The sequence below is a fragment of the Hippocampus comes genome, unplaced genomic scaffold (genome assembly GCF_001891065.2).
Source record: "Hippocampus comes isolate QL1 unplaced genomic scaffold, H_comes_QL1_v1.1 scaffold155, whole genome shotgun sequence".
NCBI classification, from domain to species: Eukaryota; Metazoa; Chordata; class Actinopteri; order Syngnathiformes; family Syngnathidae; genus Hippocampus; species Hippocampus comes.
Window position 1 is genome coordinate 2536136 of NW_017804967.1, and position 15075 is coordinate 2551210.

Consider the following 15075-nt stretch of genomic DNA (forward strand, 5'->3'; position numbering starts at 1 on the left):
CTCTCCATTATGTGACCCATAATTGGTCAAACTGGAAAGAAAAATATTTTCGCTAATACAAATAAGATACTAAAGCTGCAGAAATGTGCACCCCTCTGTGGAGATGAGTGTTCAGAATTAACCAAACTCATAATGAATGAATGAATGAATGAATTGGGAGTCAGCAAACACCTGCCACTATTTAAGGTGCCTCCGAATAACCTCGAATCAAGTTCAGATGTTCTAGTAGGCTTTTTCTGACATTTTTATAGGTCACATCTTATCAAAACAAGCTCCAGCATTCACGGCATCATGGGGATCTTATTCTTCAAATGTATCAGTCAGAAGAAGGGCACAAAAGAAATTCCTATGCATTAAATACACCAGGTGTTCTATGGTGAAGGCAATCACCATCAAGTGGAGAAAATATGGCCAAGAACAGGACGTCACACCAAAAGTGATGAAAAGAGAGGAAGAAAATTGGTCAGGCAGGCTGCCAAGAGGCCAGTAGCAACACGGAAGGTGTTCCACGAACATCTTGCAAGTAGGTGGTTCAGCAACCTATATGAGACAATAATCCCGCTTTCATCTTCATATTTGTGGGTCGCGAGACAGAAGTCTGATCTTACTAATGAAAACACACAAATGCATGTGTGGAAAATGGTGGGGGTATGTTTAAATTAGCCAGTGTCTGCTTTAGTGCGAGGTAAGCAGAGCTGCATTACATTTTCTGCGTTCGATACCAGCCTTCAGTTTCGGATGAATGGCACTTGATTTGCTCCGTAAAGTCAGGGTCAAATGTGCGCTATATGTCCATGAAATAGAGGGTGCAAAATTCTGACTTGTCCTGACTACCGAGTGAAATCACTTCTTGGACTTTTAAGAGTCCAGTTGGCACTAAAAGGTTAAGTGCCCCTGAAACTAAATGGCCGCTTAATGTGCTACTAAAGCAGACTGACTATTTGTGTCATCTGCTGGAGGCCTTCCACATCTTTCCCCGCAGCTTGCAGAAGAACATGTTGGCCTCGGAGTGGCACTCCCTGACGTCACCGCACTGATTGAGCCTGCGTGCTTGGAAAACGCATTTGTTGTGTTCTTTGCTGCCAGCGTCAAACCAGGAGTGAGGGGAGAAGAAATCTTTGTTTCAATAATTTTTAAGTGAAAAATATTTGGGGGCAAATCATTAGGTGCAAGTACAAAAACTTTGTTTACTGAGGTAGACTTTTTGGGGGTGGCCAGGGGGGTGTATTTGTACTCTATTTCTAAGGTCTCTTTACTTTGATCCCCTAAAGATTTGAACACAGATATCTGCATTTTCAGATCTGTACTTTTTTTTTTAATTATTTAAGTAAATGAGTCAAATCATCACCCCTACTTTGACCAGGATGTTTTTATACACACGGATCAGTACTTCTAGCGTAGTGTTCAAGTACTTTTGCCATCTCTGGGTGTTGGCTCCGAACAGGAGAACTGGCAAAAAAAAAAAAAAAAGTTCTTTCTTTTCCTAACGTGATTGTTACATAACTTGGGTGTATGGGCAAAATAGCGTATGATGTCAGAATCCTGTGCGTGCAACCATACGTCTGTCTCGTTTTTGAGCCTCTGCAGAATGTCGCGAAAGCAGATTTGTCTGATTAGGCCCCTTAAGAATGCACTTTTCCTGGATTTGTGTGCGGCAGTCAGATAACCTGCGGCACGTTCGTACCACTTCTAGTAGAGTTATGGGGGGAACAGAAAAAAAGTTGCAATCAGTGTTCCTGTCCATAGCACTCAACAATGACACGCGTTTATACCGTGGCATGCTTTGTATTGTGAAACACTTTGTGAATGAAAAGGAAAACATCACGGTTTGTTTAAATCCTGTGCGGTACAATTAATTCATTGTATCGTGGCAGTGGGGGGGGGGGGTTGTTGCCTCAACTGAAATAATACATTCAGCTTAAAAAAAAATGCAGGTGTTAAGTCACTCATGCAGTCAGGAGCAAAAACTTCAGTTAACGCTTTTTGGTGACGCTTTGAGTCATTTCCTCTACAGTGTACATGTTTGTTTGGGTTTTGAAGCTACTAAGTGTGAACCGTCGCTCTATCACCTGATCATGTTTTGGCCGCAGGGGTTTTTGACGGAGGGGAAAAAAAAACACCACCGTTGTCGTCATCATCATCATCATGCAGCCGAAGAGTAAAACGTTCTCTTAAAAAAAAAAAAAAAAAAAAAGGAAAACGTTCTCTCCCAGGGCAGGCACGGACAAGCCTTACTTCCCCGCCAGGCTTTCAGAGGGCAACGTGCACACGTAAGCAACGTTCATTTTGGCACTTTCAGTGTCTGACAGCATTTGAATAGAGACGCAGATGTCTTGATCTCCAACAGCTTCACCGGTTCCCTACCCGACACAAAGTTCTTTGACTGACTGACAAGCCCCTCCATAACCTGGCCCCTCCTGATCTGAATGATGCATAATATGTCTCCTTATTAAACAGGATTATCAATTCAATTCTTATGTTTCCCAGCAGGTAAGCTAGAGTGCTAACCAAAAATTTTGATTTATATTCCAATAGGTATTTTGTGTTTAACACACAGCGCTGAAATTGTTATTTTGTGTGCGTCTCACTGATTTCAGCTTCCAATCAAATAGTATCATGGGCGTGACGTCATGTGCCAATTTATCTCATTGGCTGCTGAGGCTTGTTGTGATTTAGCCCGGTGAAATCTGCCTAGTAACAAGTGGCAAGGAAACATATGATGTGACCAGGATAAAGAATCAGAACTATTCTGTTTTATCGTTCTAAAATGACTAAAAAAAAATTGTGTGATTTAAAATAACTGTATGATTGAGAAAATTAAATACTGTACATTTTTTTTCCTAATTAAACATTTTAGATTTTTAGAGTTGTTGTTGTCAATGCCACTCTGTTTAATTGAACGAAAATGCAAGATAATAGATTACAATGAAGTACAAACAAACAAACACTTGGTCCATAATAAAACATGAAAAAGCACATCAGACAGCAAGCGAGCGTACGAGAGCCTCCGAGTGATGGTCAGCCTCACAAAAAAAAACAAAAAAAAAACGAAAACTGCCGCTGACAAAGAATAATTGTTTCAATTCTCTTAAGAATGGCTAAAAGGTTTCAAGCAATTGTCTGAACTAAAATGGAAATTGTTGCTTGTATAGGAGTACTTTTGGATCATACACAAGAGCGATATGATCAGCAAAGTATATGAAACATGAAAAAAAACACACCGCTCTGTATTAAATACAGGCTGGAAAGAAAGGTGAAAAAAACAGCGTTGCTACTGTACTTGGTGTTCAGTGTATAATTAGCACACTCGATATGTTTATTTCTGCTTTAGTAGATTTGCTGATAACATACTTGTATGTGGGCACAGTCAACATCACAAAATGCAAGAGCAGCATATTTTTTTTTTTTTATGCCAACTGTTTTGACAAATAATTTCACACCATGTCAAGATAAAATCAGAATCGGCACCGTCATCATTTTCTTAGATGATTGACATGGGACAAACGTCAAACCGGATTTGCTGCAAATGCTTTTTCATGTTCATCATCAACAACTGATGTCGCCGGACAGTGAGTCAACACAAGATGGTGTCAGTGGAGAACACATCCGGTGTAAATATTCAAGTTCCTGTGCATGTGTGAGTGCTCGTGATCTCTGTAATGGGTGCTCATTATTCACTCAACTCCTTTTTTTTTTTTTTTTTTAACTGACACCAACATGAAGGCAGGTGTGTGTGTGTGTGTGTGTGTGTGAAGGGGGGGCACACATGATGAAGCATATACAATGTGTTACAACGGGGGTGTCAAACTCATTTTTGTCGCAGGGCACATTTTAGTTCCTGTTTTCCTTGGTGGGCCGTTATGATTGAAACACTATAAAGAAGTCAATAATAACGGTTTACTGAACTATTGTTTAAGTTACTGTAATGAGGAATTTGGTCACGTGAAAATGCTTCCAATAGCTCTTTTATTTATTTCATATGAAAATTTAAAATTTTGGTCGAGATTTTAGCAAGCATCATGGAACCTGACATGTTTGATTTGCTTTCGCAGACCACATAAAATGATGTTGCGGGCCAAATCTGGCCCCCGGGCCTTGAGTTTGACACAGGTGTTACAAGATGCTGGTTGATTTACATAGTTGTAATTTATTTATTTATTTATTTTTTAATATCTTAATGTCAAATTTGTGGTGCTGTTCAGTACTTATTTGATGTCCGTTATCCAGCATCCAATCTAACGAACTGTATCCTCGCCAGCTTGTCAACATTCAAGTGAAGTTTGTATCAATCTTTTTTTTTTTGCTTTTGTGGGGCTTGAACGTATACTTCCAATCTCATCTATGCTCGCAAAAATTGACAAATATTTTAGGGTCCCAGATAAGTCCTTCTAAGAGACAGTCACGCCCACACAAGTAAATAATAATAAAATAATAACCATCATTATATATTATTATTTATAGATAGTTATTCGAGAATCTTGTAATAAAAGTACATTTTAATCGAACATTTCTAATAATCGGGGGCTGTCACACTATTACATGGGTCAAAAAAAAAAAATCCCTTGTTGTGACGTGAGAGTTTATATCATCTCAAACTGCCATGAAATCCAATACAATAAAATGGATGGATTAAAAAAAATGCCCCAACTTACCACAAAATATTCGCAGATTTTTCTCCTTCTTGCTTTAAAAAAAAAAAAAAAAAACAGACTTAAAGTCAACCATGAACAAGCACCATGTGACACTGTGTTATCACAAAGCAATGATTTCTTCATTCTTACCTTCAATGTGGTCATCAGTGTTCCCTAAGATCTCCAAATGTTCTGACTGGCTGTTCTTGGAAAAAGGGTGTAGGTGGACTCTTTTAAAAATATTCCGATTAAATTATGAAATTCCAATCAAGGGCAGTCACCTGGTGAGTCATTGGATTTAGTGGGAGTGCTGCTTCTTCGTGTCAGTAGGACATGCACACTTTGTGTGGACAAACATCACTCCCACAACCAGATCGCCTCTTAAAAGACAAGTGGCAGATGTGAAATTATTGTTCACTGAGGAGGAATAGACAAAGTTACCAAGAAACACGACTTGAAAATGCACGTATACACACACACATGCACACACACAAAAAAAAAAACAAACTTTGAAGCACCTATAAAGAAATCATACAAATCACAGTGTGTTTTCCAAAGAACACACAAACAAAGGAGACAGCATCCAAATCGAATATGGATATTATTGAATATTACGTTTGACCTAAGGAGCAATGTAGCGCTGTCGGAACAAATGCTGCACTCATCTCCTTGCAATCAAACAGACCGACAAAAACAAATGTAAAAAAAAAAACGCTATTTGCGCTGTGCTTACAGGGACACGTATGAAGCCGTTAGCCCTGATGAATAATGAAATATCGAGTAGCCATTCAGCACATTTTGCAATCCAAAAAATCCTGATGAGCAGCTTTCGTTTGTGTTTGCATGGCAATAAAAGTGCATGCAAGTGATGTTTGTGGTCATTAAGTCCCATGAAGAGAACATGATGTTCGTTCGAAAAAGAAAAAAAAAATGCTGTGATAAGCACGTGCCGGTCTCTGGTTAATACCTCTAACCAGCTTGGAATATCAAGTGGCAATACAATTTCCTGCGAAGGCGAATGTCTCGCAGTAGCACGTGGCTGCTTTCCAAGCCGCACTGATAAAAAACATCCGCTTCCTTCCATATTTATTTTGCTTAAATGAAGCTTGTGCAGATGGCCTTCTGTATCCATTAGCACTTGATGCAATATCCTTTTTTATTTTCTATATTCGGGTGTGAATGCGTTAAACCAACGTTAGACATCATTATTTGTCCATTTAAAAAAAAAAAAGTCAATATAAACACAAAAACAGAACATATGGGTACTGCTAATCAATCAGATCTGAATTATTTCTCCAACATAGCTGTTTTATTCCTAAAAAAAAAGTGTATTTTATATTATTGTAAGTCAACATACCATTAGGCTGAGTTAGACCATTAAAACAATTGGACTTGTAATGATTCAATTAACCCTTTCGTGCACTAATAATGACAACCGGTAACCTGATAAGCTGTCCACTGTAGTGACCGCTGTACCTGAAAAGGTTAAAATGTCTTACACATAAAAGTGAAACAAAAACTGGACTGAAATATTGTCAATGTAAAAAAGAAAAAACATTTTTTAAATGATGAAAGTGTGTCATCAACCCACAATTTTTTTCTTTACAAGTATATGTTCCAAGGAGCCTCACTTTTCTCTCAATGTTTAAGCAAAAAAAATAATAAAAATAATAATAATAATAATAATAATCACCTGAGTCACGGCGTAGATATTGAGGAAAAAAATGTGAACAAGATTGACGTATCAGATCTATGCCATGATGATGGTGAAAATGTGTTCTTTGGAACATCATTTTGCCTCTTTATCAGTTCTCAGTATTCAAGCAAAAAAACTCAATGACATGAAAATGGTTTCCTCTGGATTCACATTGGTGGCGGATTCCACAGTAACTCAAACCATTGGATGTTTTTCAATCGCAAGCCCTTGGGATTTATTATCTGTTCCCATCTAATCAGCCTGACACATCAAGTCAAGCGCTTCCCGCTTGATACGGGTAGCGTCGGCTTTTCGAGTACACACCTCAGCGCGATATAATGCATTCTTTGTGTTGAATGCTTATAACTGAATTCCTTTGCCAGCAAATGACCCCTTTTTCTCCAGATTAGTTATCAGCAAATTCTTCAGCGCAATAACCCTTTCTTTACCTCTGTGAGAACACTCCCCGAGACACACAAACGCACCAACAGGAAAAGACATGGGAGGACGTGATGCAACGCTCCCATTTTTTTTTTTTTTTTTTTGCTCACCAGTTCACATGGCGACAAGAGTTGCACAACTGAAGCCGGTCATTTGATTTGCTTTTAATTTTGAACTTAGTCCAAAAGAACTCAGTCTGTGTTAATATTGTACTTTTTTTTTTTTTTTTAAATCTTTTGGGCTAAGTGACAGCGTCAGTGTAAAACCTTTAAGCCTGCTGCTCGAGCGCCGCTTTGGCGGCGAGTCGCGCCTGCTTCTCCTCTTGGGCCATCCTCCTGGTCTCCTGCTCCCTTTGGATCAGCTGCTTCCTCTCGACCTCCCAGCCCCCCAAAAGAGTCTCGTACTGATCCAGGTCTGGCCTCTCCAACGAGGGCAGCAGCCGTTGGGTCAGATCGGTCGCCAAATTCTGGAAGTTGGACGAGTCCACTTTACCCCGAGCCTCCAGCTCGTTGACCATCACCTGAAAAGACACACATTTATTCTGCGGGATTTACACTGTAGATCCAAACGCCCAATAGCGACATCGCAGCTCTATTCAAAATTTTAGACTGTCAATTTCCATGTCATGTCAATTTCAGGGTGGTTTTCTAGTTGGTTTATTTTTGTTTGGGCAGACGTCAGCGTATCCACAGCACCAATTTTGATGTCAGAGGTGCAGGCCATCTGTGTGTTGACACTGCACTTGCGCGGGCACATTTCCAATAGGACTCAGTTTTTTTTTTTTTTTTATACACATTTGGAAGAGACCTGAATCCATTCTGATGATGGACGGTGTTATTTTTCTCTATACGACAAACGATTGTGGTGTACGACCATGCATCTGCGTTTTGAATCTGAAAACTTACTGACAGAATGTTGGGTTTCTGCGGTGTCCAAACATCCCATCGCATGAAAAATTAAACAACCTTCGGAAAATGCGTCTGTGAGCAACCCATTACGTAACAGCGGGGCTAATTTCCATAATAACTGCTAACCACACAGAGTTTCGCCGCCCAGTATTTGGCAGCAAGTGTCCAATGTCCAGAGTCGGCGCTGGACTACACGGAAACCAAAAGGGTAAGTGGAGCTGCAGTGTGAGCACAGACAATTGTTACCACCATGAGCTTCTGATTTAAGTGGATTTTAAGAGGTGTAATTCTTTATCTTTTACGCATCTCAGCAGAAGAATGTCAGACTTCTTTTTAACTAGGGAACTAGGTTAAATTGTGATTCTGATTCCTTTACAAATGCCATCCCACCTTGAATTTGCTGTCATACTCAGAAAGCTTTTCTCTCTCCGCCTGGTCGTCTTCATCAACTTCTTCCTTCCGTTCTTCCTCCCCTGCCGACTCCTCACCAGACGAATCAGATGAGTTGGGCGAGTCGGTTGAGGTGGAGGACAGCCCTTGCAGCACGTCCTCTAGAAAAGCGAACTGAAATGAACAAAAGAATTAATTTATCCTCCGGGACATGCGAAGACCCAAACCTAATAAGATACAGTTAGCCGCATGCATTATTTGACAGGTGACCTCCACATCTTAATGCAATCTTAGCGCTGACCCGAGGCACTGGGATATGATGTCCATATAATGTGTCCTGGAGAGCTACGTGCACGCTCGCCCTTATTGTCTGTCACAACGTGTTTGGCCTATTGTGTCAGAGATGCTTACAGACACAGCAGGCGCTCTGGGCCCTCTCAAGATCTTGTTAAAATAAGGCTGGATTATCAAACTCGACCTGACTGTATGTTAATGAAAATATGACAATGTGTGCGATTGTGTGTGTGTGTTCCATCTCAGTTGATGAATTGTGTCTTGGTTATGTCCCTCACCAGATGAGGATGTCATTTGGAAAGCTGAACGAGAAAATTAGAGGTCATTCTGGGTAAAATTGGACCGAAGATAACTGCAAATCATTTGTAATACTTTTATGATTATGAATGGCACCGCTTTTGTCGCGATGGCAACCCCAGATGTCCTACTTTTGAGGTCTTTGATGCGGATGTCTGAGTTGTCTTTTATTTCTAGTCATCGGGGGGGAACACATTAAGTCACTTCTCATTTGGCTTTCATTCTAACAATTGATTCAAAACGAAATATCCTTCTTTTAAATGCGGTGTACAGAAACGATGTGCATCGTCATCTTAGAAGTGTCAATATTTTCCCGATAGTACATTTCTTCCTTTTCTTTACTTTTCTTTTAATGAAAACTCAGACATAATTACAAAGGGGAAGCAAGCCCTGTTCTGTATTTGAACAGAAATGGACATGGTGAATGACGAGGCTTTTTTTTTTTAGTGTCCCTTATTAAGTCATGCAAATATTATCATTCAGTCCTGTTTCAAATATGGTTGGCTCACGTCCTTGCTGTCCATTAAATGCAGCAAATTGATTCATCAAAAGTATTTGTGTATACTCGTATCTTTCCCAACCGTTGCACACAATGTTACCTTTTATTACATAATAATGTTATTTATATATAAGACATACGAATTGATAGTTGATCGTACATCGCCAGTCCACCACTATTCACAGATGATAAAGCGATGAGTCATGCCGGAAATAGTGAAAACCTGTGAGTAATGAGTAAATAAGTAAAAGGTTTATAATTGCCTATAGATGCCACAAGATGGCGGCAAATCGCAACTTTTACTAAGATGAAGCACTTAAGCTCACCTCAACATAGTTCTTTGAAATCAGACACAGACAGGGATAAATGGATGCAAGTGTGCTGCAATTATTTATCCTTGGTGTATTTTGACCGCATAGAACGTCAAGAAAGCTTTTAGTAAAAGATCATAGGAACAGTTTAAATGGTTGAAAAAAAAAAGAATAGAACGTCAAGAAAGCTTTTAGTAAAAGATCATGGGAACAGTTTTAATGGTTGAAAAAAAAAAAGTCCAATGTGCCTCTTTTATCCATTTGGATGAAGTAAATAAGGGGAGTATGACTGAAACATGCTCACTCCTTACCGAATCTTTGGACAGTTTGACGTCAGCGGGCGAGGCGGCCACACCCTCCAAAACAGCCAGTGCTCGACTCAAATATCCTCGCTCCCAGAAGAGGGGCATGCCTTTGAACACAGCATGGATGCCCTTCTGCATTTCCACCTTACCTGCAGAACACAACATACTGTTACTTTCAAATAAAATATTCCAAGTCTAAGAAAGTTGATGTAATATCATGAAAATGTTTTGGTCACCTCCAGTCTGCAAAAGCGGAAAAGCAATCTCCTGTCCTATGCTCACCTAGCAGAACGTTTCCCAAAAAGCGAGCGGTGAGGCCTACGCTGTTGTCTTGCTTGAGGCCGCAGATGAGCAGCGACGCTCCCAGCGCTCGCTCCTGCGACACCTGAGTACACATGTGTATGTCTGACGTCACTCAAGAAGAGATTATTATTATTATTTTTTTTTTTTGGTAATCACAGCTTAAATCCTTTTGTGGTACTCACAGTGAGCTGAGGTCTGGTTGCTAGGTAACTGGCCAGGGTGTACAGAGACAGGATCTGAGTGGATGGAAGGTCAAAGGCTTCCTGGAGCATCAACTCCTCCACCACGGAGGACGCGCCTGGAATTTGATTTAGCACAGCAATAAGAACTTCAAGCAATGATATAAAAATATTGTAACCCAAGAGGTGGGCAACCTTGAGTTTAAAAATATATATATATGTAACAATTAAAAAATTAAATGTCTGTTTTTTAATTCATTATTATTTTCAATAGAACGTGTGTGGAAAATCCAAAATGTGTAAAATAGTTCATTTTGATAATAAGGAATCCATTTACAAGTATTCATATTTATAAAAAAACATTGATAATTCAATTAAAAACTATCCGAATGTTCAATCAAAATTTATTTGATTTGATCCCTTAAATGGTGGCATTTTCACCCTCAAATTTGAGACGTCAACCTTTCATCTCCCCGCGCACGTGTGAACAGTAAATTTGCAGATTTTTTTTATTTTAAAACTTTAAAATATTTGATGTTGATGACAAAAGTCTGCTCCTCAATTCGGCCCATTTATCAGTAATTTAGTGAAAAGGACTGGACGTAAATATTTACTCCGCAAGCCACTTTATAGTGTCCACCCTTAACTTGTCTGCTTGTGCCCCAATTTTTTTTTCAGAAAATAATTAGCCCAAGTCATGAAAAAATGTATACAACATTCACAAAGTATAACTGCAGTACATACTTTCACCTGAATTGTTATTATCCATTTAACCAAGATATTTTGGACAACTGTATGCTTCAAAGTTTCTTGGAACAGTTTTGGGGGAGGTCCATTTGCACTTCCTGTAAGTGTCCCAAAACCTTTGTGTACTTCTGAAAATGTACAATGCAATCTTAATGGCTTACTCTTGAAGTCCTCGTCCTTTAGGTAAGAATCAATGAGCAGGTTGGAAGTGAAGTTGTCTGGAAAGATTCCATACTGGACCTACGAGAAACACACTTGTATGTCCATTTCGTCGGACATGATTCGAAAATTCTATTATGACTGACTTCTGTTGTTTCTGAGCCAATTGAAATGATGCCGTAAACTAATGTGTACCTTGTTTCGAAGCGTGTGCAGGGCCTTGTCTCTGGCACCGTATTTTAGACACTGCCTGATCCAACTGTGAACAGTCCACTCTCGAAGGTACCAACAATTTGGACTGTGACGGAACCTTGGCGGGCAACAAACAAAAAGTGTGAGGATATTTTTAGTTCTGTTTTTTGTTTTTTTTAATCATGAAGCACAGTATGGCGATATGATACAAGATAAAGAGGTGTGACTGCACAAGCAGAAGTGAAATCAACAACAAATGATAGTCCTCGCAACTGACATACACAACACACCCATATAAATAGCTGCATGTGTATCCAGCACCAACAAGAATGACACTCAGTAGACCTCAGCTGAGGCACGTAAGGGATTCTTACACCTTCACAGATGCATCCATCTTGAATTTCTTTGCTACAATTTATACAGCATCATGTAAGAATGACTTGGTATTGTCATTTTTAGCTTAAAAATAAATACACTAAATACAATAAAAACAAGCAAGGGGTGATAACACTTGAATTATTCCTCAGTTCTTAATTATCCATTAACACGTTCTCGAAAGGCATTTAGCGCATGAAACAAGCTCTACAAAACGACAATTATTGTCATTATTTCCGAAGAAATTTCACTCGTCCATCCATTCTCTATAGCGCTTGTCCTCATTGGGTTTGCTGACTTTGGGAGAGAGGCGTGGATACACCCTGGACTGATCACCAGCCAATCAGGGCAGGGCACGTACAGTGAAATAACAAACAATTTGTACTCACTTTAATACGAATGGAACATTTTGAGTCTTCAGTGAACCCACTGAGCCAAGATTCAAACCCACAATTTCCTGAGTAAGAGGTGTGCTTACTGCTAGTTGGCCATGCCGCTGAGGGCAATTTAATTTCTGTAGATGATATCTTGTAATGCATGCAAAAGTGAAAAAAATAAATAAATACGGTAAAGTAACTGAAAAGTATTCATTCCTTGAGTGACCCTCCAAAATGTTTTTGGGAAATTTGATGATTAGCTTTCGTGCAATCCTGTTCACTAACAAAATGTGGCATTGACACAACCATCTTAGCATTGGTAAATATTTAGTTGCTCATCAAAATGCATGTGAAGGGAGCATGTGAACGATCGAGAAATGTCGTAAATGTCGGAATCAGATTTCCAGTGGAAAGAATAGACAGGAAAAGTAGGAACAAAGCAAAGCATGTGAGGGAGAGACAAGCCAAACAGACAATACGTCCTGGGAAAACACAGAGAATAAAGCTTGCAAAAGCATAGCTGTGACATTGGCAGCAACAGATTGGACTGACTTGTAAAGGTAGTACTCGGCTTGATCCACCTCCTCTCGGCATGATATGTTGTCAACGAACTGGGAAAAAAAAATGAACAAATTAAGCCGGTGAAAGCCAACCTTATAATAACATCAAGTATGAGTTATATAAATGTCAAAACTCACCTGTGACACAGTCAGGGAGCTAACAGGAAGGTTCCTCTCATATAACCCGTCCATGTTGCTGGCCAGCAAAGCTTGAAGTTTTGTTTTTTTTTCAATAGAGAACAACAAATTAATATTTGGCCTGAGCAGTCCAGCCGAGGGCAACGTCATTTCTGTAGATGATATCTTGTAATGCATGCAAAAGTGAAAAAAATAAATAAATACGGTAAAGTAACTGAAAAGTATTCATTCCTTGAGTGACCCTCCAAAATGTTTTTGGGAAATTTGATGATTAGCTTTCGTGCAATCCTGTTCACTAACAAAATGTGGCATTGACACAACCATCTTAGCATTGGTAAATATTTAGTTGCTCATCAAAATGCATGTGAAGGGAGCATGTGAACGATCGAGAAATGTCGTAAATGTCGGAATCAGATTTCCAGTGGAAAGAATAGACAGGAAAAGTAGGAACAAAGCAAAGCATGTGAGGGAGAGACAAGCCAAACAGACAATACGTCCTGGGAAAACACAGAGAATAAAGCTTGCAAAAGCATAGCTGTGACATTGGCAGCAACAGATTGGACTGACTTGTAAAGGTAGTACTCGGCTTGATCCACCTCCTCTCGGCATGATATGTTGTCAACGAACTGGGAAAAAAAAAATGAACAAATTAAGCCGGTGAAAGCCAACCTTATAATAACATCAAGTATGAGTTATATAAATGTCAAAACTCACCTGTGACACAGTCAGGGAGCTAACAGGAAGGTTCCTCTCATATAACCCGTCCATGTTGCTGGCCAGCAAAGCTTGAAGTTTTGTTTTTTTTTCAATAGAGAACAACAAATTAATATTTGGCCTGAGCAGTCCAGCAACTGTCAAATAGTTGCTGGACTTACTAAAAAAAAAAAAAAAAAAAGCTCAACAACCACAAATCAACAGTTGCAGTTTTGAAATGTAACAAATCTTTCTGTTTTATAATTGGAGTCCATGCTGATGGCGCCCAATGACCAAAAGTGGAGCTACACTCCCACCTTGTGGTTTTGCAGAATCATATAACATACGGTCGCTTTTGTTCCACTGCAGTGCAGTACATAACGCTGATATAAGACATCGGCACACCCCAGTTAAAATGTCAGGTGTTATACTGAAAATAAGACCAAGATAAAGCATTTGAAAAGCGTTTCCACCATTACAATTATGTACAATTTAATTATGTTTTTTTTAATCGTGTGTGTTGTTTCGAGAGACTAAGTGGAAAAAAAAGTAATTCTTCTCACATAACAGTCACCTCAAGAATTTAATCCGTATGATGTGCATAAATTTGAGCCACTGAATGGGAATGATGTTGTTCTTACCCAAATTCTGAGGGTCTTTTTCTCTCGCCTCCCACAATGTGCTGTCTGAGTAAGCTGCTGAAAGTAACCATCGTCTGGCTGCAGACACACATTGTATTTATTACTGTTAACACGGAATTGAAAAGTCCACTTTTGCCACCTCTGCGATGAAAGACAAATAGATAGACTGACGCTGTTGTAAGCTAGTGATGACTTGTGGGGTATCAGTAGCGGATATTTAGCTCTTCTTGATTCCACGTGAAAACTACCACACAATTCCAGTTCATATAATACGACAAACTGACCGCATGTAACATCAAATGTATTTCAGGCAATTGGAAGACTACTTACCTGATACAGATGGAGATACACGTTTAACTTTGACAGCAGCGTTCATGCAGCATCTCAACACGGAGGCTGCCATCTTTGGAAGATACCACTACTAGGAGCATAGGGGTGTGAAATGGAATGGGACTTCCGGTCTAAACCAAAATTGATATCGTTTTTTTCTTGTTTTTTTTTTGTTTTTTAAACGATCTTTATTGAACAAGTCACAATACAATTCTCAGTAAACAGAAAACAAAACGAAAACGTTATTAATACATGTACTTATTACAAACATTTAAACAAAAAGAGAAGCCGGGGGATTTTTAAACAAAAATTTCAAATAAGGAGCATATAGCCAGAGTCTTAACAGCTTTCTTGTTTTTGGAATCCTTAATAAAACTCAGATACTGCTTTGTTTCTGCTTGAAAAATTAAAAAAATAGGTTTATTTACTCCATCTGGATTTGTGGATATGGAACTTAGCAAGAATAATTATTAAATTTATAATGAAGGTTTGTTTAGTGTTTTTTTTCCTTACTTTTGTAGAACCCAAATTGTACATTTCTCCAGTATAGCATAAAGTCAGAGTTAAAATTGATTCCGGTCTGAAAATACAATCATTCGCGTTTGTGTC

General features: G+C 39.1%; 1 protein-coding gene and 1 long non-coding RNA gene across 3 annotated transcripts; both read right to left on the bottom strand.

Annotated features, from left to right (window-relative positions):
• Positions 1-4291: 4291 nt before the first annotated feature.
• LOC109526757 (uncharacterized) lies at positions 4292-6112 on the bottom strand. Its single transcript, XR_002170408.1, has 2 exons — positions 4782-6112; positions 4292-4684 (listed from the first exon to the last, which is right to left on the bottom strand). It is a non-coding gene; the product is annotated as an uncharacterized LOC109526757 (long non-coding RNA).
• Positions 6113-6853: 741 nt separating this feature from the next.
• On the bottom strand, positions 6854-14574 carry mrps27 (mitochondrial ribosomal protein S27). Of its 2 annotated transcripts, XM_019888212.1 has the most exons (11): positions 14467-14574; positions 14137-14214; positions 13517-13587; positions 13370-13428; positions 11356-11470; positions 11163-11241; positions 10258-10373; positions 10055-10157; positions 9779-9921; positions 8067-8240; positions 6854-7288 (listed from the first exon to the last, which is right to left on the bottom strand). In XM_019888212.1, exons 1-11 carry the CDS (start codon positions 14537-14539, stop codon positions 7037-7039), a joined length of 1263 nt encoding a protein of 420 aa, XP_019743771.1. In that variant the 5' UTR covers positions 14540-14574; the 3' UTR covers positions 6854-7036. The 2 variants fall into 2 exon arrangements, with proteins under 2 accessions (XP_019743771.1, XP_019743780.1); XM_019888221.1 differs by lacking the exons at positions 13370-13428; positions 13517-13587; positions 14137-14214; positions 14467-14574 and adding exons at positions 12657-12715; positions 12803-12898.
• Between the last annotated feature and the right edge of the window lie 501 nt (positions 14575-15075).